This window comes from Cydia amplana, chromosome 11 (genome assembly GCF_948474715.1).
Source record: "Cydia amplana chromosome 11, ilCydAmpl1.1, whole genome shotgun sequence".
Lineage (NCBI taxonomy): Eukaryota > Metazoa > Arthropoda > Insecta > Lepidoptera > Tortricidae > Cydia > Cydia amplana.
The window spans coordinates 12,759,601-12,785,372 of NC_086079.1; the positions used below are offsets into that span (position 1 = coordinate 12,759,601).

General features: G+C 40.2%; 2 protein-coding genes across 2 annotated transcripts; both read left to right on the plus strand.

Annotated features, from left to right (window-relative positions):
* Positions 1-3,838: 3,838 nt before the first annotated feature.
* LOC134652329 (secretory phospholipase A2 receptor-like) lies at positions 3,839-8,551 on the plus strand. The gene is made up of 6 exons (XM_063507500.1): positions 3,839-3,900; positions 5,117-5,224; positions 6,047-6,193; positions 6,761-6,973; positions 7,694-7,948; positions 8,361-8,551. Exons 1-6 carry the CDS (start codon positions 3,852-3,854, stop codon positions 8,549-8,551), a joined length of 963 nt encoding a protein of 320 aa, XP_063363570.1. The 5' UTR covers positions 3,839-3,851.
* Positions 8,552-13,845: 5,294 nt separating this feature from the next.
* On the plus strand, positions 13,846-19,776 carry LOC134652330 (uncharacterized). The gene has a single exon (XM_063507501.1). It carries the CDS (start codon positions 13,846-13,848, stop codon positions 19,774-19,776), a length of 5,931 nt encoding a protein of 1,976 aa, XP_063363571.1.
* The last annotated feature ends 5,996 nt before the right edge of the window (positions 19,777-25,772 follow it).

Sequence of the window (25,772 nt, forward strand, 5' to 3'; positions counted from 1 at the left end):
CCAATATTGATGCTAACTGTACATATTTGTATGCAAGTCATGATACATAGTAGGTAGCTGATAAAATAAGTAGCAGGTAATTTTAATGAATTATGGGCTGGAGAAATGGGTGTCGCGATTTTATTAAGGCATGTTCAAGCCGGTATGTGGTATGCTCGATTCGTTCTTAAGAGTAAAATAAACTTCGATGGATGCATAGACAATCAAACCGGACATACAAATTGAAAGAATCATAATTATCTCAAAATGTTTTGGCTAAGGACGATTTTGTTTATGTATTGATATTTATAACACTATATGGGAATTGTTCCCGCAATCCTGAAGCATTACGATAGATGAGCTTTTAATGGTATTAGTTGTAATTCCACTAATGTCCTTAACTTTGTCTCACGTTAACTAATGGATTACGCGTGCGTTGCTATATAAATACTGGAACCAACAGCCTAGTAGTAGTATGTATTAGTAATTATAAAATAAGTTCTCTTCATCGTCCGCCAATCAATTTACAAGCACTCATTCTCATATTAAAAAAAAAATACCGTCACCTAGTCTTCAATTACATTCATTTTAGCATGTGTTTAATTATAATATTGTTAATTTTGATAAGGTTTCATCATGTTAACAGATGAGTATGTTAACAAATCTCTTATAGAAACCGAAAGACAATTTTTATGAACCTATATAAAGTACTCGTAATCGTATGCCTACTGATAACATTAACTTATTACGGACATGTAGGTCACAGTTACAATGGTTACCTACTTCCATACTTGATTTGCCCAAGTTTGGTATGAATTTTCGGGCCTGTTTTATTGAAGGAATGAGACATAAAATGAGATTGAGACATGTTTAGTTAGGAATAATAACGTAAATATTCAATTGATGTGCTATACCTATCTATAATTTTATAAAACCCTTTTACGATGGAGCAGCCTCATTATTAATAACGCCCGAGGTTTAAATTAACGAACTTCGGTTTCATGATCGGGGTTATTTTTGAAGAGGCAGAGACAAGTCAATAGAAAAACAGGTCAAGTGCGAGTCGGACTCGCGTTCCAATTTTTAATAATGTTTTTTTTAAGTGCAACGTGAATAAAATTTATTTAAAATCTTGTAGGGTTCGGATCAAAAACTACAATATATAATTGTTTCAAGGTAACTATATCAAGATTATTTAGTGATGATAATTATTTAAGAACATATAACATATACCATTGTTCATAAAAAATTACAAGCCTCAATTTATTACCTAATGTATATTTTATCCCTATCTTACAAATGCGTAAGTCATAAAGTCAGAGTAACACAAACTATTAATAGCTGCATATTTAATTACACAAACGGGTCTACCGCGATATAATAAGGTAAAAACAATGAATTTATATCGTTTGTGTAATTATATATGTGTACAAATCGCGAGAGTTTAAAGTGTTATATTAATAGCTAATTGAGGCTTGTTGCGCGTTTATGAATAACGCCTAAAATCTCTTCAGTAGCGTTAAACCTGCGTTAAACCGGTGCAAAACTGACGTTTTCGTAGAACAAACGGCGATCTGGCGGGCAGGTCATAAAATAATTTTATGTGGGAGGTACAATGTATAAAAGATGACCCCTGCGCCGCCCGGCCGCTTGCGTCGACTCAACTATCACGAAACTATTTTATGACTATAAAGTAAAAGCTGTACTGAAATATGGGAGGAAGATAAGCCGCGGGTATAGATGGTATAGAGCCTGCAATCTATGGAAATTATTTTTCAATATATCATTGATTTATTCAGGGGATATCGATGGTTTTCTACGTTTTATAACCCTAACCGTTATAAAAAAGAGAGTTATGAGATTGGGGGCGTTTATGCAACATAACGGTTGCAATTGATCAAAACTGAGGTACAATTTTAGATAATATGTTTTAATGTGGCATTCTAATGTTGACAGATGCAGCGTCTCAGAAGTGGGAAATGGAAGAGTTCCATAAATTATTTCGAAGGAAATTATTTCCTTGATAAATTAGGTTGTTGTCACTGTCGCATTGTTGTCGAGTTTATAAAATGAAATGAAAATGAAGGCGGTATCGGTACTTTATGCGAGCCCCAGCAACGCTGCAGTCGCCATTCGAATGTCGCCTCAAACATTTTTGAAGTGAAAACTTCTTTAGCGGCGCTGTGCACTTTTTGTGATGGGGAAAAATGTTAAACTCGTAACAGGTGTCACGTGACCGTAAGACGTAAGACGGACACGTGACCTGATCGAAAAACTGTTACTTCAATGTCTTTGAGTTTTTCTTTATTGATTTAAATGCCATCTAGTGAGTTTCAATCTAACTGGTATTAATATAACTCGAGTACTAACAGTGATGTGCTTAGGGGTTTCAAGTAATACGACGAAATAACGCTAGATGGCGTTAACCTCAATTATACATAGTGCTGCAGACATTTTGCAATAGTGATTGAGTTTTCACTTCTGCCGGCACTCCCTGACTGCAAGTCGTTGTTTTTTTTAAGTAAGGTCACTGCGGGTAAGACCGGCATACTTTATTTTTTTTTTAACTTTGGAGTGATCTAGTTGCGTTAATTATTCACCTAGGTTACCGTTTGTAATCGCATACGATGAAGAATTTAATAATTAATAGTTTAGCCATAGTGACAGATCATTTTAATCATAAATTAAGCAAAAACATTAGTATTTTTAAAAAGACGGCGAGTAGACGGACTTCCCTTGTAGTTTAAGGGAAGTCCGTCTAGTAATGATATCAGCCAATCTATGGGTGCGTATATGTTCGTAGTCGAATTCCTAAAAAGAATGAATCAAGACAATGAAAAGTGTACTTTCAACTTGTTAATATGTTGTTCAGATTCGAAATAAACGCCATTTTTCTAATATAAAGGCAAGTCCGGCATAAACTACGAAAATGGGGTGGTAAACCTTTTACGGCTAATAATTACACGTAATTATTTTTTGGATTTCCGAAATAAAAGACCAATATAAATTTTAAAATGTACTTTATTAGTTTCTTTTAATTTACTGAGATGAAAATTTAGGAAACTAACATCATGCGCAATGTCAGGCGGATTTGTCGATACCTTATCAAATCGTTATAATATTAAAGTCGCAAAAACAGTTGGTAATCTCTGATTTAACGAAAGTCCGGAAATATGACGGACTTGCCTTGTACAGAATAGACGGACTTTCAAACTTAGTAAAATTTTAATGTGATAAATGGTGGAACGTATAATTACAAAACTAAGCCAATTTCTGATATTTTAAACACAGAATAAAGATAACTGGTTCTTATGCTACTTATGTAGGTACTTTCTGATGCACAATCTTTTCAAAAACTATTTTTAACAATTTTTTTTCGAACGGCTGTCGAACTATGACTTCGAGTTCAAAACACGAAATGACTTATTTAGGCGGATTGCTCTGAAATTGGTTGTCACAGCGCCGCATACGCCTCTTAATTCAAAAGTTATAACGTGTAGACGGACTTGCCTTGTAGACGGTCTTGCCCGCAGTGACCTTAATGAATATAATATAATTACGTACGTAGGGTACCTAATGCCTGAACGTGTTACAGTTCTGTTGTGAATTATCGAATCAACCTGGCCCACACACCTCGCCCAACAAAATACGGACATACTTTTTTTTTTATAATGCAACATATACATATATAATATACAAATTGTATGGAGTAGGTAAATTGGAATACTTAAATGTGGTAAAACCCCTAAACGTCACAGTAAGTGATAACATTCGTAAACATCCCGGTCGTAGGGTTATCAAGAGCAGAAGAATACAGGTCGAATGACAAATCTTAAATATTTAGTCGTTACTGAGCAGGCAAAAGCATCACAATGCTCACTGATTACTTTATAACGTTTATTTTATTTTTTTGTGTTGTGGGTAAGTACTTTTACCAAATTAGGGCCATTTTATTTAAAGTTGTCCCCTGCACTTTTTTTTCAAAATTGGGATTTTTTATGTTATTTCTACTCAGAATCATGAGCTCTTTTGATCCTAATAGGAGAAAAAAACTGTCCCAAGATTTCCGTACATTTTTCGATCTTTCCATTCCGAAACCGCCATACAAAGTCTATGAAAAAATGGTAACGGAATGGGAAAAATACCTTGGGACACTTTTTTTCTCGTATTGAGATAGAAAGAGCTCGTGATTCTGAGTACCTAAGTATAAATTCACAAATTAAAAAAAAGTGTAAGAGACAACTTTAAATAAAATGGCCCATTTAATGATTATACTCAAAATTATCGTAGAGCTTTTTTAAATGACAATACTATTGTCAAAAATTTAATTACTTAGCAATTTTGATACCTTTCTCTAGTGACTTCATCGATTCGAAACCTGATTTCTTGACTTTCCTCTATAGAAAAAAAATCACGAACGTAAGTCTAAAACGCACCTTCAAAATTTGTAACAAGTATTCACAAAAAAGATAAAAATATGAGTAATCTTAATCTTTACGCACGTACCAATGGTATGGTATGGTAGGCTACCATACGGTTAGCCTATTGAAGGCGTTTCAAATGGGATGTGGTGCCTTGCATTAAATAAGGGTCAGCTGTTTTTAGTGTTCCATACAAAACTTTGTTCAGGGAACACTTATTTTATATGTAAGTAACAAAACGCTCTTGTTAAATTCATGTTTCTGACCTTGACATCCCACCGCACCGGATCATTGTCAAATACTTGAAAAACCTTGAGACCTCTTTTTGATTTTGTAATTTTTTTCCACTGCAAGGCGGATCGTAACAATTAAATGAGTTATTTAGGGTTATTATTTTATTAATTACAATTTTCTTGCAATATTTTGACAAAAAAAAAACTTGTACTTAGACCTGATTTGATTTCCACGATTTTCTTAGCCACATCGTTTCTAATGATCAGTCTATGAGAAACTCACCAATCGCTATTCTTATTTCCTGGCCTTTGTACAGTCGCCATCAGATATATCGGAGCGGTCGAGGTGCTCTAAAATCTGAACACGCACTCTAACGCCTTTACAACAGAGGGGTATTCAGATATATGTGAGCACCTTGACCGCTCCGATATATCTGATGCCGACTGTAGTAAACGTACTGTAGGACTACTATTGTGTTTCAGAGTGTGTTGTAGATGACTATCGGTTTGTGTCTGAAATTGATGGTTATCTCAAGCTGCATCGCATGCCGGCAAAGTGGGAAGAAGCCCGTTTAAGATGCTATTTGGAAGGTAAGGTATCTTTGTATTATATTAGACTTGTCAACATGGTAAAATTTAAGTAACGCAAAATAGTACCTACATGTTACTTGACATGATACAATCGCAGGCTATCGGTACCCATTCGACGCACTGCGAGTGTCAAGGTCATATCATATCATTAACAGATTAGTTTGAACACAACAAAAAATCGAACACAAAGAAATAGTTGTTTAAATAACATGTTTTACAACGACATCTAAAAAAATAACAACAATTTATAATGTTTGTCTCAAGTGAAGTAACATTTAATCTTTTGCGTTACTAAGTTCTTACTTTATGAAACGGAATTGATGAAGACTGAATAATATTTTAAGAATGAAACAGACATTCCATGATATTATATTCTAAACTAATTCAATGTTACCTACATACCTTAGTTTTTATTTTTATAATAATTTACACTGTTGTTTCTTTATTTAATATATAGTTTTTATGTATGTATGTATGTATGTCTAGATGTAATATGTTTATGGTTATACGTATTTAAGTATGTTTATTTTTATTAATGTTTTGTGTTGTTTGGTCATATTCATTTCGACTTTTCATATTTTTTCTTTGCGCCACCTACCGTATATTCTAATTCTTTTGTCTCCGATACCCAACGGTTGTCTGGAAGAGATCGCTCTTAAGCGATAAGACCGCCTGTTGTTACCTCTATTGTCTTTGTTTATGTTATTCTACATTTATTGTAAACTACGTGTATGTGGGGTGTGCAATAAAGAGTATTGGATTGTATTGTATTGTTCTGTTAGATTATTTGCTACATGCTAATTACCATTTATTTTACTTTAGGTGGTGTACTGGCCTCACCAACAGACGTAAACATAATAACTGCCATGAAAGAGATATTAAATAAGGATAACCAACAAGAAGGTCCAGAGAAAGTTTATACTGGAATTCATGCGACATATACTAAAGGGTACTACACGACTATTACAGGTATAAATATTACTTTAAAACTTTCAATATTTTCCTACATCTCATCATCCTATCAAATAGTCTCACCTTGAAACTTTATCATCATTTCCGACTGTGAAGTTATTAATCGCATTACACCCAGCATAGTAAAACCTAAGCTCCATAGTGTTTCCATATTATGTAAAATGACTCACGTGCCAAACAATGAGACATACATGATGTGCTATTAATAGATAACAGTATTGACACTTATGACTCTGGTATAGAATCATGTTAATCTTGAGGAAATAATACCTATTTTAATTTTTTTTTTTTATTACATACATTGTATGAAAAACAGCTATAAACATGTCTAAAAGCTAAAATAGATTTACAGAGCCAATTACAGGTTCTCACTTACAAAGAACAAATATAATTACAAATCATGTGCAATACACACACATATATCAATCAACAGCACAAATTGAGGTCAGTGTATGTATACAGCACATTTCGTGTGTATTTTCGCCAAAACTAAAATGCCTGTGGTAAACAAAAGGCAACGCACTGTGCAAACTACTGATCAAACTTTTCCTATGCTTTTTACAGGGGTTCCTCTCTCACAGATTGATGTGCTATGGGAACGTGGTCAACCATGGTCTAACCATGAGCCTTTTTATGACCGCGCAAATAAATGTCTTGTCATGAACCAATCTGGGGAATTATCTGTAGTAGATTGTGATTCTGATCAGCCATTTTTCTGTTTTAAGTTAACGAAGAATATTGACGCCCATAAATGTGGCCCTGAGTACATTGACAGTGGTGAGATGATTTTTATTGTTTTACTTACCTATATAAGAAAGTACCTACGAATGTATTGAAATAAAACTATGAAAACGGATTAAGTATAAAGGATTCATCATTCCGACGTTTCGAGCACTTTACAGCCGTTCGTGGTCTACTGGTGATATACTTAATCCGTTTTCATAGTTTTATCTCATGAGTAACTATCGCGGTAACCGAAGACAGTATTATAATAACGTATTATTTAATGGCCTATGAGATCTAGGTAAGAATGAGATACGTGGCCAAAACCGCATAAAATTATTTATGAAGGTTATGAAATAATAAAATAAGCTGTGAAAATATGTCGTAGGTAATTCATAGTCATCACTAAGAGACTCACTGCCGTTTTGGGTACAGTTAAATTGTAAATTAGCTTACAGGTTATAAAGTTAAGTAAGGAAGTATTCAATGACTATTTAAAAATTTGAATAAAAATATCGTCATTACCCTTCTGAGAACTTTAAGGACAGGTACGGTAACGTTAAGAATGATAATCTTTTACACTTTGACTGACACTTTGTGACTCAACAGTACTGCGCGGCATTGCCACGAGACTTTTGGAGACACTATCGTCTGGCGTTCACATGAAAAAAAAAAATGGAAAAATGAATAAAATATAGAATAGTCAGATAACCACAGCTTCGTTAATGTTTTGAGTATTCAATACGGTCCCATCGGACTTTATTCTTTTTTCAGACTACCAGTTGGATAACAGAACTAACAGTTGTTACAAGTTCCATAAAGAAGGCCGGTCGTGGCCAAACTCCTTCAAGACCTGTATGGCCGAAGACGCATACCTGGCTATCATTAACAGCCAAACTGAGTCCGAAGTCCTTAAAGAATTATTTACCAAATATTCCCATGATGATATTCCCGGCAGTTTCCATAAAGATGCTGCAAGCATTGGCTTAACTAAGTGGGTGAAATTTGGAGATTGGTTTACTATTCATGGTGAGTTTATTTTTGACTATCAAGCAGGTTATTTCGTTCTAAACTCAGCCAGACATATTATACTCAGCTCAGTAAAAATCTCGCGCCAGCTTTTATGAATCTACATTTTAAACGTCAAATTAATATCCTCGTAAGGGCCACGGTTCTACCCATAGAACTAATTCCTAATGTAGTAACACTCTGCCGTATTCGAACTTCAAGATATTCACAAGAGACGACACGTACTAGATCCATTCTAGATACGTTATAGTTTTAGATTTCAACTAGTTCTCTTTTGCAGCGCAATTCGGGCAACCAATGTCACTTTTACGATAGATGTTTTCTTTCACCGAAAAGCGACGCATAACACCCTGTATAAAAATTATTCAAATAATACTGATATTGTAATTTTATTGCTATTATTATTTTACAGGCGAATCGCTGGCTGAGGCCGGATTTTCTACCTTCAATTCTGGTGAACCTAACAATGTAGACCCACCGGAATTGTGCGGATCGGTTTGGAGAACTGGCCGGCTTAATGATCATAATTGCAATCGAATCCTCGCTTTTATATGTGAGAAAACTCCATCGCGAAGCAATGATAAAGAAACTGAATTTCAATGATATTCTCGGAAGAGAAAATGTTACACTAAGTTAAAATTAAAAAGTTAAATCAGGTTTCTTTTTATAATTAAATGGAAGGTCCGTTTTCATAGATTATTTGGCCATAATCCCGATTGAGAAAAAGAAGAAATACGAACCTGAGGGCCTACCGCGAACCACGTTCTGCCTACTCTCTGTCGCACTTGTAAATTCGTACGTAAGTGTGACAGGGAGGCAACACGTCGAACGTGGTTCGCGGTAGGCCCTCTGAGTCGCTGCTAATGTGCACTGTATAAGTAAGTACCTACTGTGAACAATTTGTATCGGAAATATTGCGAAGTTAAAGAATGTAATAAAATTTATTGTGTTCATTAAATTTGCGTTGCAGTTCCGTTTGTGCATTTTTTTCTTTTTATAAAAGCAACTCTCTATTCTTGTGAAATTATTTACTACTAAAACTTCCCGTAGAACGATACGCTTATTAAATGCAGTAATTTAATTAACTTGGACTTAAGACGCTAGCATTCCTTTTCTTTATAGCTTTATTTGCTCTCAATATCTGAGTAAATGCCTACGTAATATGAATGATTAATTATAAGCAATTTGCAAATAATTATATACATATGAGAAATAAATATAGGAAAGGTTTGGAGGACTTATGCGTTGAGGAGATATGTTAAGTAACTATGTAAATGATGAAAGAGAATCCGTCTACTAACTCTGGTCAAACTTTGACAGAAAGTGTGGCAAGTCATTATAAATGTCATATTTTCATAGAAGTTTGACATTTATGACGACATTTTCTCACACACACAATCGACATTGCAAAGTACCTGCAGAATTACTCGAAAACCGTGGTTCTATCGATTTCGTACTTCTCCGAAATGGGTAATATCTACCATCTGTCGCTTACGCTTAGGCAAAGTATGTACCCCGTTATTTCTGGCTATGATTGGTGTCCGTGCGAACTCAATGTGTGAATGCGGGTTGGATGAGGGCAACTTGGACCACATCTTCTTTGCTTGTTCAAAATGTAGCTACTCGCTGTACGATGTATTACCCGAAAATGTTCCACGACCTATATGCTTTAGCTCGCTACTTTGTCACATGGATACTAAGCTAACTTCTATCCTAATTAAATATTTACAAACGAATAACATTAAACTCTAAATAACGTCTTATCTTTTCTAATTTAATTCGTATAATTCATGTCAATTTATACTCGTTTTATTTTATACTCTATATCTAGTATATCTCTATCTATATTATATATATAAAGTTTTCTTCTCTTCCACTTCCTTCATGTTGGCACTACTAACGTTCTGTCACCCGCTTCCCGCTTTTTTGCTAATTTTTGTATTCGTCATGTGTTTGTCTGTGATGTTCATAACAATTATTTGTTTTTAGGGTTTCCCAACTACATCCTTCCAAAACTACAAAATTATTATACCGAACATTCTCCTCACGTGTGAAAGTCAACACCGACATTGGCAAATTCACCCCGTGCAAAATTGCAGGGAGTAAGCCAGAAAAAAAAAAAAGTACCTGCAGAGTTAAGACGAAACAGGAGCTGAGATTTAAATATTTTAGGTAAATATACCCGTCTCGCTAACGGAAGCGGCTCCTAAAACTAGTGCGATAAAGATAAGGCGAAAAATCCTGCGTAAAAATCTCAAAAATCGAGGTTTCGTACTCGACTGTTTCCTCCTCCAAAACTTAACCAATCTTAACTAAATTTGGAAATCTAAATGATTATGAAATTATCTGTGTCGGACCGTTTTGATTTTTTGGCTAATTGATATCAGTTTTGAATACCACGCCTCTCATTGCGGCATATTGCGGCCATTTTGGCCATTTTTGAAGGGCTTTAGCGCCTTAAACAACAAAAATATAAAAAAAAGCAAAACGGTCCGACACACAGATACACAGATATTGACAATATTAATCTGTGTTGATAAAATCATTGCTCTAGCTTCAAAACCCACGGAGGAAACAGTCGAGTACGTTTGTATGGAGAAATGACCACTCCTGTTGGCTCTTAATTTGGTTCACCTCGATAAAATTCCTTTGTTTATTTTGAAAAACCGGCCAAGTGCGAGTCGGACTCGTGCACGGAGGGTTCCGCACCATCAACAGAAAATAGAGCCAAACAAGCAAAAAAAAACAAGCAAAAAAACGGTCACCCATCCAAGTACTGACCCCGCCCGACGTTGCTTAACTTCGGTCAAAAATCACGTTTGTTGTATGGGAGCCCCACTTAAATCTTTATTTTATTCTGTTTTTAGTATTTGTTGTTATAGCGGCAACAGAAATACATCATCTGTGAAAATTTAAACTGTCTAGCTATCACGGTTTGTGAGATATAGCCTGGTAACAGACGGACGGACAGCGGAGTCTTAGTAATAGGGTCCCGTTTTTACCCTTTGGGTACGGAACCCTAAAAATTTATATTTTGAATCCCGAACTCGATCTTTCGATCCTAGGTATAGGAAGAACAAAAATTGCTCATTAAGACCTGCACTGTAGTGCAATGTCCAGAACTAAAAAAACCGGCCAAGTGCGAGTCGGACTCGCGCACGGAGGGTTCCGCACCATTAACAAAAAATAGAGCAAAACAAGCAAAAAAACAAGCAAAAAAACGGTCACCCATCCAAGTACTGACCCCGCCCGACGTTGCTTAACTTCGGTCAAAAATTTGTTGTATGGGAGCCCCACTTAAATCTTTATTTTATTCTGTTTTTAGTATTTGTTGTTATAGCGGCAACAGAAATACATCATCTGTGAACATTTCAACTGTCTAGCTATCACGGTTCGTGAGATACAGACTGGTGACAGACGGACGGACGGACAGCGGAGTCTTAGTAATAGGGTCCCGTTTTTACCCTTTGGGTACGGAACCCTAAAAAGCGCAATATTACAAATGCAGGACCAAAATTATCTCACAGTAAGTAACCTGATTATTAAAAAAAAATTGTTCATTTAATTTGCGTTGATACATGTATGTTTGATTAGACTAACATACAGTAATCCTATAAAACCAAGCCAGGCAGAGACAAGTATGACTAAATTTATGGCGCAAATTAGCCAGCGTAGACTGCAATAAATTTACATATGAAACTCATAAGGTACCAAAACACTTGGCTTGTGAAGTTAAACTGGATGAGTTACATTTTAGGCGATCGCTTGTAGTGTTTTTATTAGTTTTAACTGGATTGGTATTTACTGGTAAAAAAGTTATAACAATGATTGTCAAATTGAGTAATTAAAAAAAATTGCGTAAGTAGTTTGTTTTGGTGAGAAACGTAAAATAACGTGCCATGGTAAAAGTATACTTGTGAAAAGTATGGTAACTTACCCCTTAAATATAGCTTATAAAGTAGTTAAATAAAGCCTAAAGAAATAAGAAATAAAAGTAACAATAAACTACTTACGGGCGAAGCCTTCAATCGTAAAGAAAACCTTTTTTGTTTCGCAAATCAATACACGTCAAATTGGAGGTAAACACGAATACTTCCGTTTTTGATTATGACTCAATAGAAGCTTATATGTGACTGCTACATAATGAGAGGCATTAAAATACGAGTGTGGGTTTAAGAAACGAACGTTAGTGAGTTTCTTAAAAGGATCACACGAGTATTTTAATGCCTAATTATGTACAGTTACATACACTACTTTATCTAAACACATACTTAAAACTAACTAAAAGATAAAACGAGATACGTCAAATGGCGGTGAATGAAAACTTTTTTCACGCATGTCACACATCCGTAGTTTTTTTAAATTCCTAGACATATGAATGAAGTCCCTATTCTCATGTCACTCGAGATCAAATATCGTGCGGTTTATATTTAAAAAAAAAACATACTAAATTGACGTTTCGTATCGATAACTGTTTTAATATCTATGGATACTAGAATTATAGAGACTGTGGGCGACAGCCGACCCGCTGACCACGACCGTACCTATTATTATTACATAGATGACCCTAAGATATAAATTCAATTCCTTACTTAAGTTGTAATAGCTAAAAAATAAAGATCTTGATCAACGTAGGTAGCCTAAGACCTAGGTAGACCATGTATTATGCCTAAGTTGTAATTAGTTAAAACCTAACTGTATTATGCCTAAGTTGTAATTAGTTAAAACCTAACTGAACCGTTACTTTAAAATGAGTACTAGAACCTTGTCTCTATCCCAGTCATAATAATAATGAGCCCGATTATGCCTACATTCCATTTATATTTACGTGGTGGTGGATACCACGGCGAAAGCCAGCTTTTTCGCTCTCTAATTGGTCACCAGTAGAGCGAGAGAGTGTGTGAGCTAGACAGGTATAAAAATGGTAATTTTCTCCAATTATTTTGGAGAAACACTTTGATACTCATTCCTACTTCAGGCTTAGAACTATAGCTAGAAGTACGTATGATTATCATTGTAGAAAAAGGTAACGGTGTTGATCTAGGTAAAATCTAGACTCTCACTTCTCTCCTCGAACCGTAGGGCGAGAAAGCGTGCCTAGCATTTGTCATTCTTGGCAGATTTTGGCTCATTAATCTGAACCTTGTAGCTAGACCGTAATCATGCACTTGATTAAACTATTGCCAGTCTATAGAGCGTAAGTAGACGCATCTAATAACATATAGTAGTATAGCTGAACGATTTAGCTCGAAGTAGGAAACCTAGATTCTTACCAAATTGAAAGAGAAAATTCAAGCAAATAAGTCTGAACTTGTGCATTTTTACCGAAATCGCATAAGCCAATCACAGTCGCTAGATCGAACGCGTCCCTTGGTTTATATGTGTGTGTAAACTATCCTGGTCTCTGTCAGTTACCATGGAGAGAGCCGCGAACTTGCGATTGTCATTGGCTAAAAGTCTACACTCGCAAACGTATAAATACGAGCGGGCCTGTAAAATTCGAGTTAGTTGTGACCAGGACCCAAACCGAACAGTTTAGTTGTTATTCAGGACCCGAACGATTAAAACGCGAATCTAAGTGACCCGATCCTAGGCTAGAACCCAAGCTTAGACCTAAGTTAGTGTTGTCGTGAACCTAAGTTACAGTGATCCTTGTAATTTCCATAAGAACCATTATTATAACAGATACAATCAGATCCCTTTTGATTTTGAACCCTTGAACCTTGAGCTATCGTAGATGTCTCTGTAGGCGACCGTCACCTACAGTTGTGGTCCTTCGCGAAGCCGGATATAAGTTGTGATCCGTTAAATCGCCGGTTAAAATTATTTCATGAACAGTCAGTAGTGCAGTGTAATTTTATGATCCGTAAATTCAGTGTATTACGAGTAATGTTAAAATGGGCGTAACGAACCGGTCCCCGAGCGGCGACAGACGAGCTGAAATGGAACGCCAGCAGCTAGAACAACAGCGCGAGGCCCAGGCCGCAGCCGCAGCGACACGCGCCGCGGCCGGCGGAGGTGCTCCGCGCTCCGAGCAGATCCGTCCAACCGACGATCGAGAGGACACGCCCCAATCGGTATTGCTAATGCCGAGAACACCGAGGAGGGCACCAGAAAGGTTAGCCCGAGGACAAGAACCTGGCCCGTCGGCCCCGCTCCCTGATCCCGGAGCGGCCTCACTCCCCGGTTCACCAGCGCGCGCGGATGCGATCCTGACCTTGAACCACGAAAGCCGCGCAGCGCCGCCGAGTTCTGCTCCAGTGCTAAAAGAACGCCGTCGATCCTCACGAGCATCTGTAGCATCGCGTACGTCTATGGTGGAGCTACGTAGACAGATCGCACAACAAGAATCTCAACGGAAGCTAATTGAGATTTCTCGGCGCGAACTTCAAATTGAACGCGAGCTTTTAGAGCTAGATCATCAAATCGAGCTGAGTCAGCTCGAAATTGAAAAGAAAGAGACTGGATCGAGTTCGTCTATCAAATCGATGGTTAATATCACTATAAATGATTGGCCGGAAGAAAATCATACCAATGTGAACGTGAGTGATAATAACGAAACAAGTCCGGACGCGGACGGCGGGGGGCCCCGCGCGTCTGCTCCGCGCCCACCGCGCCACGCCGTGCCTACGTTAGCCCATGCGCCGCGAGCCGAGGCCGAGCGCGCGCGGCCTGCGCAGCCGCCATTGCAGTCAACCCCGGGTACCCGCCGCGTGCGCACGCCGCCCGCGCGGCCGGTAGAGGTACGCGACCGTACGTGCGAACGCCGACAGTACGAAGTATGTAATAATAAAGTGCAATGTGCCGATTACTGCAGATGTAGTTCACGGGAGCAGTCATCGGGTGCGACGGCAAGTCTAGAACAAGTTATGACACAGCTAGTGGCCCTGAACAGCAGACCGACGTCGTCGAAGCAAGTATGGGACTTGCCCGTATTTACAGGACTACCCAGTGAGTGGATTACATTTTATACTGCTTATACAGAATCTAGCAGCCGCTATAAATTTACCAATTGGGAGAACCTATCCCGGCTAAGACATTGTCTTAAGGGCGAAGCTAGAGATTGCGTCCTGCATATGTTAGCGTCGTCAGCTGATCCAGAGTTAATATTAAGAGTTTTGAAGAAAAACTTTGGCAGATCCGACCTTTTAATAGATAAAGCGTTGAACGAATTACGTAAATTACCGAACCTAGGGCCCAGTGCGGTGGACCTAAATGACTTTGCCATTAAAGTAGTGAACATTGTGACGACACTTGCAAGTTTAGATCGACGTGCGTACGCAAATAATCCCTTCCTTATACGAGAAATCACGGAACGCCTGTCACCTCACGTGCGATCGCGGTGGTGTGAATATGCAGAAGATAAGCTCGAGGAGGCCGAATCCGAGCTCACGCTTATGGTTAACTTCCTGCTTGACATAAGTGATAAAGAACTACAGTACAGCCATGCGCGCGGAGGCGGCATTCGTCGCGGTGCGCCGGCGCCTTCGCGTGAAGACGCGCGCGGAGGTCGACGACCTCCGGCATCGAATCAGCTGTCAAGTGGTGGAGCGGTCCGCAAGTATAACAATAACTCAAATCGTGTGCAAACATATACAACTGACAAAACAGAACCTTGTCTTTGTTGTGGTGCCGTACACCCGGCCACAGAGTGTAGGCGTGTGTTAAATATGAGTGTCGCGGCTCGATGGGAATGGGCGAAGAATAATAAAATTTGTTTTAAATGTCTTAACAGGAAACACAGGCGTGGCAGCTGCAAGGCAGGTGTGTGCGGAGAGCAAGGATGCCAGCACCCACATCACCGGCTGCTACATGATGAATCTACACTCCTACGAAGGGAACTACAGTCTTCACGGCATGCTGACGAAGCGGCCTCAGCGATGCCTGCCAGCGCGCCCATCGAGCCAGAGCGCGCACAGAGGGAGCACACGTTGATGATGGCGGAACGACTGGAACGAGAGAGGGCGCCACCAGCGCACCACTTCGTGCTGAGCACAGAGCACCAGGAGCAGTCAGACGTTTTACTTAAGGTAATACCTATACTTTTATCTGGACCGACAGGCGAGATCAAATGCTACGCACTTTGTGACGACGGATCGACTATTAGTCTGTGCGAGGAGTCGCTGGCCAACGCTGTGGGTGCAGTGGGTGTCGAAGCGCCACTACACATCAACGGGATTGGTCCGATGACATCAATTGAGCCCAGCCGACGCGTGACGGTACAGATACGCGGGCTGATCGAGGGACACACGCATCTCGTCCAACTTAGAACGGTAAAAGACTTAGGTATTAACTCTCAACAAGTGCCAAGAACTTTGATCGACCGCTACAAGCACCTGAGGGGCCTACGGGAGGCCACGTATGACACCGCCACGCCTCGAGTGCTCATCGGATCGGACAACTGGCACATGATATTACCGCTTGAGACCCGAGTCGGAGCAAGAAATGAACCCGCAGCAGTTAAGATAGATCTTGGCTGGGTAATATATGGACGCGCGCCGCAGACCCCGCGACGAGCTGAACGAGTGCTACACCTCTCACAAGCGAGCGAACGAGACGGTGAGTTGAACAAACAATTGCAGCGATATTTTGAAATTGACTCGCTCGGTATAAAGCTGATTGATAAGGTGCGCCCGCAGGACGAGCGAGCACAAAGGCTGTTCAACGATACTGTAAAGCAAGTGAGTACACCAGAAGGCCCAAGATACGAAGTAGGGCAACTATGGCGTGATGATGACCCTAGACTACCGCCTAGCTACAACATGGCTCTAACGAGACTGCGCGGAATAGAACGGAAGATGGATAGGGATCCGAGCTTCGCCGCGAAATACATCGCCCAAGTGGATAATTTACTGAACAAGGGGTACGCCGAGAGAGTAAGTGAACCAGGCCCAGATCCAGGGTCATACTATCTCCCTCACTTTTCTGTCACTAATCCGAACAAACCAAAGAAGATCCGTCTGGTCTTTGATGCCGCAGCATTAAATCAAGGACAGAGCCTGAACGACTTCATTCTTGAAGGACCGGATATGTTACAATCACTTATCGGTATAATGTTACGCTTCAGGGAAGGTGCATTTGCTGTGACTGCAGATGTAGAAGAGATGTTCCTGTGGCGAGCGGCGCGCCGAAGCGGCGCCCCTGATATGTACAGAATGAAGTCAATGGTGTTTGGAATCGCGAGCTCACCGTTCCTCGCACATTCGGTAAGAAATTACAATGCTTACGCTCAGGAGAACCGCTACCCGAGGGCCCTAGAAGACATAGTAAGGAACCACTATATGGACGATTACGTTTCTAGTTATGAAAACGAAGCAGATGCTATTGCATGCGCCGAAGAGGTCTCCGCTTGCCACCAGCAGGCTGGATTTCATCTCCGTGGGTGGTCTAGTAACTCGGCACTTCTCATAGAACGGATCCCAGAGGAGCTACGAGCCGACACACACACACCCGCGCCGATCGGCGACAAGGAACAGAAGGTATTGGGTCTAATCTGGGATGCAAGAACGGACCATCTCGGCTTCAACACGACCATGATCAGAGTCCCAAGCGAGGTGAAGGAGCTTAAAAGGGCTCCAACGAAAAGAGAGACTCTAAGCGCAGTAATGAGTATTTATGATCCGTTGGGAATAATCTCATATTTCTCAATTACAGTAAAGATCCAACTACAGCGACTCTGGAGCCTGGGTTTGGATTGGAACGCTCCGCTGCCACCAGACGAGTGCGAGGAGTTCCAGACATGGCTGCGAGCGCTGGAACACGTCGGTGGACTGCGCATCCCCCGCCACTACGGACCTATGGAAATGGTGAGACGAACCCTCCATATTTTTGTTGACGCGTCCTCACAAGCATACGCAGCGGTCGCTTATTGGCGTATCGAAAGACGAGGGGAGGTCTACGTCACCCTGATCGCGGCAAAGGCTAAAGTGGGGCCAACACGATCCATTTCGATACCACGAGCGGAGCTACAGTCGGCCTTGATCGGAGCTCGACTGAAGAAGACTATTCTAGAACAACACAGGTACGAGGTAGCGGAAGTCGTCATGTGGTCTGACAGCCGAACGACACTCCACTGGGTAAGAGAAAACGCTCGCCGCTACAGCGCCTATGTCTCGCACCGCCTGGGCGAGATCGCCGAGCTCACGGAACCAGAACAGTGGCGTTGGGTGCCGACACGCCAGAACGTTGCAGATGACGCCACTCGAGCGGACAGTACACGTGAGTTTGACATAACACACAGATGGTTCCAAGGACCCGCCTTCTTACGGCTACCAGCAACAGAATGGCCACAAGAACCATCTAACCAGCCAGAACCAGAGCTAGAAGTACTGGAGGTCAAACAATGCCTTGCGAGCCGCGAGGCTGCCTCGCCACCGCTGCCAGATGTGAGCCGATTTTCAAGTTACGACCGTTTACTGGGAGCCACTGCACGAATGTTGCAATTTATTGACATTCTAAAATCTAAAACTAAGATGAGCTTAGAAACCAAACATATACTGGCCGCTGAACGTTTACTATTGCAGAGAGCGCAGAACGAGGACTTCGCCGACGAGCTCCGGAGCCTCCGCCGCGGCGAGCCTCTGACCAAAGGCAGCGCGCTCTTTGAGCTGGACCCCGAGCTCGCAGCCGACAACGTGCTCCGCATGCGGGGGCGCATCGATGCCGCGCCCGTGCCTATCAACAAGAGGCCGGCCATTCTACACGGACGTAACCGGTTGGCCAGACTTATTATATTTAGAATGCATAGAAGAGCGGCGCACGCTAACAATGAACGCGTTGTAAACGATGTTAGACAAGAATATTGGATATTGCGCCTAAGACCGACTGTGCGTGCGATCGCTAGCGCTTGTCAATTCTGTCGAATTAGAAGAGCGAATCCACGCGCCCCGCCTATGGGAGATTTGCCGCTGTCGCGCATAGAGCCATTTTGTAGACCCTTTACGAACACTGGTGTAGATCTATTCGGTCACATTACAGTTACCATCGGGAGGCGACACGAGAAGCGCTGGGTGGCGCTCTACACCTGCCTGACGACCCGGGCGGTGCACCTGGAGCTGGTGCACTCCCTCAGCACTGACTCCGCCATCATGTCACTTCGCCGCATGGCCGCGCGGCGGGGCTGGCCCCGCACGATGTGGAGCGACAACGGAACTAATTTCCGTGGCGCTACGGCGGAGCTACGGGCTGCCTACGAAGAATGGCTGCCCGCACTGCAGCAGTACGGCCTGCAGTATCGCATGGACTGGCGGTTCATTCCCCCCGGTGCCCCAAACCAAGGCGGCGCCTGGGAGCGGATGGTCCGCTCTGTGAAGACTGCTCTCATGGCCACGCTACACTCGCGAGCGCCCAAGGAAGAGGTGCTTGCGACTTTACTGGCCGAGGCCGAAGCGTGCGTCAACGCTCGGCCTCTCACACATGTCTCGGTTGATCCACGCGATCCCGAGGCGCTGACACCGAACCATTTCCTGCTCAACGGCCCCACGGGGACCTCTCTCACTGGTCCCTGTGGCGAGGTCAACCGACGGGCCTGGAAAGTCAGCCAGGCACTCGCTGACTCCTTCTGGCGTCGCTGGGTGCGCGAAATCCTACCCACCCTCGCCCCGCGACGATCCTCAGCGACGGGCGAGCGGCCACTAGCGGTCGGCGACCTAGTCATCGTCGTCGACCCCTCACTGCCACGCAACGTATGGCCACGCGGCGTGGTCGAACGAGTCTACCCGGGACCAGACGGCGGTGTTCGCAGCGCGGAGGTGCGGACCAAGGGCGGCGTCTTCCGAAGACCCACTACCAGGCTGGCTGTCTTGCCGGTCGATCCAGAGTCGACATAGCAAGTCGACGAGGGGAGTGTGGGCGACAGCCGACCCGCTGACCACGACCGTACCTATTATTATTACATAGATGACCCTAAGATATAAATTCAATTCCTTACTTAAGTTGTAATAGCTAAAAAATAAAGATCTTGATCAACGTAGGTAGCCTAAGACCTAGGTAGACCATGTATTATGCCTAAGTTGTAATTAGTTAAAACCTAACTGTATTATGCCTAAGTTGTAATTAGTTAAAACCTAACTGAACCGTTACTTTAAAATGAGTACTAGAACCTTGTCTCTATCCCAGTCATAATAATAATGAGCCCGATTATGCCTACATTCCATTTATATTTACGTGGTGGTGGATACCACGGCGAAAGCCAGCTTTTTCGCTCTCTAATTGGTCACCAGTAGAGCGAGAGAGTGTGTGAGCTAGACAGGTATAAAAATGGTAATTTTCTCCAATTATTTTGGAGAAACACTTTGATACTCATTCCTACTTCAGGCTTAGAACTATAGCTAGAAGTACGTATGATTATCATTGTAGAAAAAGGTAACGGTGTTGATCTAGGTAAAATCTAGACTCTCACTTCTCTCCTCGAACCGTAGGGCGAGAAAGCGTGCCTAGCATTTGTCATTCTTGGCAGATTTTGGCTCATTAATCTGAACCTTGTAGCTAGACCGTAATCATGCACTTGATTAAACTATTGCCAGTCTATAGAGCGTAAGTAGACGCATCTAATAACATATAGTAGTATAGCTGAACGATTTAGCTCGAAGTAGGAAACCTAGATTCTTACCAAATTGAAAGAGAAAATTCAAGCAAATAAGTCTGAACTTGTGCATTTTTACCGAAATCGCATAAGCCAATCACAGTCGCTAGATCGAACGCGTCCCTTGGTTTATATGTGTGTGTAAACTATCCTGGTCTCTGTCAGTTACCATGGAGAGAGCCGCGAACTTGCGATTGTCATTGGCTAAAAGTCTACACTCGCAAACGTATAAATACGAGCGGGCCTGTAAAATTCGAGTTAGTTGTGACCAGGACCCAAACCGAACAGTTTAGTTGTTATTCAGGACCCGAACGATTAAAACGCGAATCTAAGTGACCCGATCCTAGGCTAGAACCCAAGCTTAGACCTAAGTTAGTGTTGTCGTGAACCTAACTTACAGTGATCCTTGTAATTTCCATAAGAACCATTATTATAACAGATACAATCAGATCCCTTTTGATTTTGAACCCTTGAACCTTGAGCTATCGTAGATGTCTCTGTAGGCGACCGTCACCTACAGAGACCCACTTGAGTTTTGACTGCTGTTCCAAATTTAAACTCATAACCTTACAAAAATCTATAACGTAGGTAACGTACTTTAATGTACTCGTACATTAAAGTAAAAAATTTCCTACTACCACAGATAAGAAAGTTCTCATAGTAAAATTGGTTGTAATAAAGCTTGTCATTTCCTACGGTTTCTGAACGCATTATAGAGCACTAATGACATGTGTGTAGATAAAACCATTTTACGGGCTTCGCCCATAGCGCTCCCAAATCATGAATGCACAGTTTATCGAAACCACAAACCCATAAATCCTTTAATGCATCACAAGTTCCCAGGATGATTCCAAACTTCGCAATTTCCTGTATCTGTCATCAAAGCACTCATTCATGACCAAGTTCTCTAGACCGTTTAGCTGCTTCTAATTGTTTAGAATCACAGACCTATGTTAGCTGGTTGAGCTGTAATGACGAACTATCAGACGAAATAATGGCAATTCCAGTAGGGGCATCCTCTGTGGTGCAACCTAAAGGTAATCACGTGCTTACAGTGCGAGCCATATTGCAATTTCAGAGTCGCTGGCGCGTTTTGCTACGAAACGGAAAGCAATATACGTCCCCTAGGACTTAGGCGTAATTTGAACGGGTTATGTCAATGGTTTTGTGAATGAATTGGTAGTAAACGGCTCGTATTACGGTGAGGTACATATATGATGAGGAAACATTTAAAATCAAATATGTTTATTTCGGTGATAAACTAGTCAAGTCGAGTCGAGTGTCTAGTGACGTTACAGATTTATCCTTGTTAATTTTCTTTTTTTTTATTCTGTTTTATTTCTATTTCCCGAGTGTAAACAATATCCTTATTATCACTTTTCACTACTATCTTTCTACTTCGAAAAAAAGGGGCATTTATAGATATTAAATTAAACGCCATAACGACCCATAAAAAGATTTCACGACAATCCTGGTTTATTGTCAAGCAATTGAAACCCGGTATTCTCGATGGGTAGATACCATTCTTTATCGCAAACTATAAAGATTCAAACGCTCTTCACCGTTTTATGTCAAATACTCTTTTTGTTTTTAAAAAGCCTTTGCGATTTTTTTGTATCGTATTGACACGTTTGTGGGCCTGTTTTATATAAACTAAATATTCGTTTTCAGTATTATTAAAACCTTAAGGAAACTTTAAATATTCTAAAAGTTGCGTATTTAAAATAATATTACACCTGTAACATTTAAGCATTTGAACCCGCGACGTCAGAACCACTCGGCCACCACCTATTTTTGGTGAAAACAAAACATCATGAGGAACCTGCACACGTCGACAAAATTGTTAATTTCATCGGAGATATCCCCAACCCGCATTGGACCAGCGTGGGGACTATAGCCCAAGCCCTCTCGCGCTTGAGAGGAGACGAGGCCTGTGCCAAGCAGTGGGACGTATAAAGGCCGAATACACAAGATATACATATACACACAAAAAATAATTACATACGTGATTAAACATTCTTAAATAAAAGATTCCTAAAAACTCAACCATTAAATCGCTCAACACTTCGCCGTTTTGCTTTTATTTATGACTGAGCATTAATTGACGATGAAATAAATTCATGGTTTTTTACACCCCGCACCGTTCCAAATGGCCCTCAAGCATGCGAGGGTTACAGTTGTGCATTTACATAGAAGAGTAGTTAGTTAGCCTATTCGAACCGTCAAAGGAAAAGAGCGAACTATGTTGGGGGTTTAAGCTCAAACAAATAATTCGTTCGGCCTTTTCAGTCCTACAGACATGAGAAAATAAATATGTACAAAAGAAACGCTAATTGTATTTCTTAAATTAAACAAAACACACACAAAGTGCGTGACTAAAGCCATTCATTACATTTTCATCGCCCAAAACTTTCGTATGTGAAACAGAATTGAAAGGACGGGGCTCGGGAGGACGAGCGGGAGGGCCACTAATGAATAATTAGAATCCCATTACTTTCCCATTCTTGTTATCTTTTGTAAACTTTCCTACTTGCCTATTCTCGTGTTGATCTTGAAAGATTGGTTTCTTGAAACATTGGATTTGACTTGTTGGATGATCCCAATGGTTTGGTATTTTCCTTTTATCTATTATTTATGAATAAGTAAGTAGGTACTTTTGATTAAATTAGCAGCAATAGATCTAGTAGAGGCTTAGTTTAGGACAAAAGTATTAAAGTAAAAAGTTTATTTTCTTTTACCAATTTGATATCAGCCTGTATAGTACCTAATTGAATAATACCTAAATAACTTGGCGTATATATACTATTTAAAATATTATAAATAAACAAATGTCAGTCTATGTTTACCTCAAAATCCTCTTTTATAGTATTGCTCTACAGCGTAATTTTGTAGAAAAAATATCTCATCGTACGACTGCGAGTAAAAAAAGCGGCCAAGTGCGAGTCGGACTCGCCCATGAAGGGTTCCGTATTTAGGCGATTTATGACGTATAAAAAAAACTACTTACTAGATCTCGTTCAAACCAATTTTCGGTGGAAGTTTACATGGTAATGTACATCATATATTTTTTTTAGTTTTATCATTCTCTTATTTTAGAAGTTACAGGGGGGAGGACACACATTTTACCACTTTGGAAGTGTCTCTCGCGCAAACTATTCAGTTTAGAAAAAAATGATATTAGAAACCTCAATATCATTTTTGAAGACCTATCCATAGATACCCCACACGTATGGGTTAGATGAAAAAAAAATTTTGAGTTTCAGTTCGAAGTATGGGGAACCCCAAAAATTTATTGTTTTTTTTCTATTTTTGTGTGAAAATCTTAATGCGGTTCACAAAATACATCTACTTACCAAGTTTAAACAGTATAGTTCTTATAGTTTCGGAGAAAAGTGGCTGTGACATACGGACGGACAGACAGACGGACAGACGGACAGTTAGACAGACAGACATGACGAATCTATAAGGGTTCCGTTTTTTGCCATTTGGCTACGGAACCCTAAAAAGACATTGCATAAAACAGCAAAGGTGACACGTGCAATATGCCGGAGAATGCACACCCGCTGCATATAAACAAACTTGTGTCATGACACGACTAATAAGCCTCTTGCCTGATAAACTTCCAGAATGGCTGCCATTTGTTCCAACTTCCGTTTAGTGATACTGCACGTCCAATTAATATCGCTGTCGTGTCTCTAAGGGCTACTTAGGGCTTTTCCTTTCTTCTCACGGACTTAAGGACATCTTTTGATAGCAAAATTGTGGTGGTTAAGGCAATTGTCTTATAAGAAGTTAGCGTTGTGGTGCGTGATTTGCCTGACAGGGGATATAAAATATTGATCAAGTTCGTCTTTCAACTTAAAGTTGACTCCAAAATTAGGCGAACTAAATTGACAAGTCAATGTGCAGAAATGATTCAAATAGCTGAACCTTTCAAGCTGAAAGTATTCAAATAGCTGAACCTTTTCTGTAGAAACTTAATTATTTTCAGCGCTAGAAATAATTTCTCTCTTCAAAGATACCCAGTCAACCGCTACGCAGCAGAGGAAGAAAACAGGTAACAGCCGCGTAAAATGTTTTCGTACAGCCAGAGACAAATGAATAACTAAGACTGCCTCCATGAAAATAGGGTTTCCTTATTATTAAACACATCTATAGGTATTGAACTTATGTATTGTCAGACTCATATGTTAAATTCGGCACTTTGACTTTCACTGGCTTCCACTTCTCTAACGCAATTTGGACTTGAAATCGATAAAACATAACATTAATATTAACTGGAGCTCTCCTTGGAGAGCAAATCCGTCTTATAAAATAAACGAAACGGAGACTATGTTGAAATCAAGGTACAGAATAATGGCGAGGCTAGTAGTAGTAGGTATTCTTTCGTAGTAAAATTTATTAGTCTCTGGTACAACTGTATTTCCCGTATTGTTTTGCATCTCGAATGCAAGGCGTAGGTACCGCGTAAATTGTAAGAAACATTTTATTTCAAAAGAAGAGGAAACCAATTTTGTTCTTATATATTTTGAGCAATGTTTCTTTTCAATTGTGGTTTGAAATGCCTTTGCTACGAGAACTTTTTGAATAAGTTTAAGGGGCTATTTTATTCGATTGAGGTAAGTAACGCAAACGTGTTTCCTCATATGTAATTAAATTTTAGTTATTCGTTTACCTCTCTTAGACATCCTTAGATTCCTTAATTACTCAAACGCTATTTAATATTATTTCAGCCAAAAATATAAAAGATTCTATGGGTAGATTAAAGTCTATTTTTTTATTCGGTAGACTAAAATGTCATTTCATAGTATGAACATCATGTGTCATTTCATACTATGAAATGTCATTTTAGTCTACCGAATAAAAAAATAGACTTAAGATAGTTTCGCTTTCTGCATTGTGGCCTACGTTAGTGAGAATTTACCTTAAATTATTTATTTACCTACTATAAACATATTCCCTGTTAATTTCTATGTAATTGTGTGACTCATCAATCTACTATTCATTTTAGACATTGATATAATTGCCATAATTGGTTTTCTTTAGTAAAGGCCTACTACATACCCGAACAAATATCCCGACTATTAGATTTAATTAATTTATAGGGCCTCTGGTGAAGCGGTTTCGTCAAAAATATGCCGGCATCAATTTATCAGTACCAAACAAATTGACTTCAATAAATTCAACAGTCTTATGACCATTAAAATTCCTAGTAAATGTCATTATGTAGGTACGGTAAGA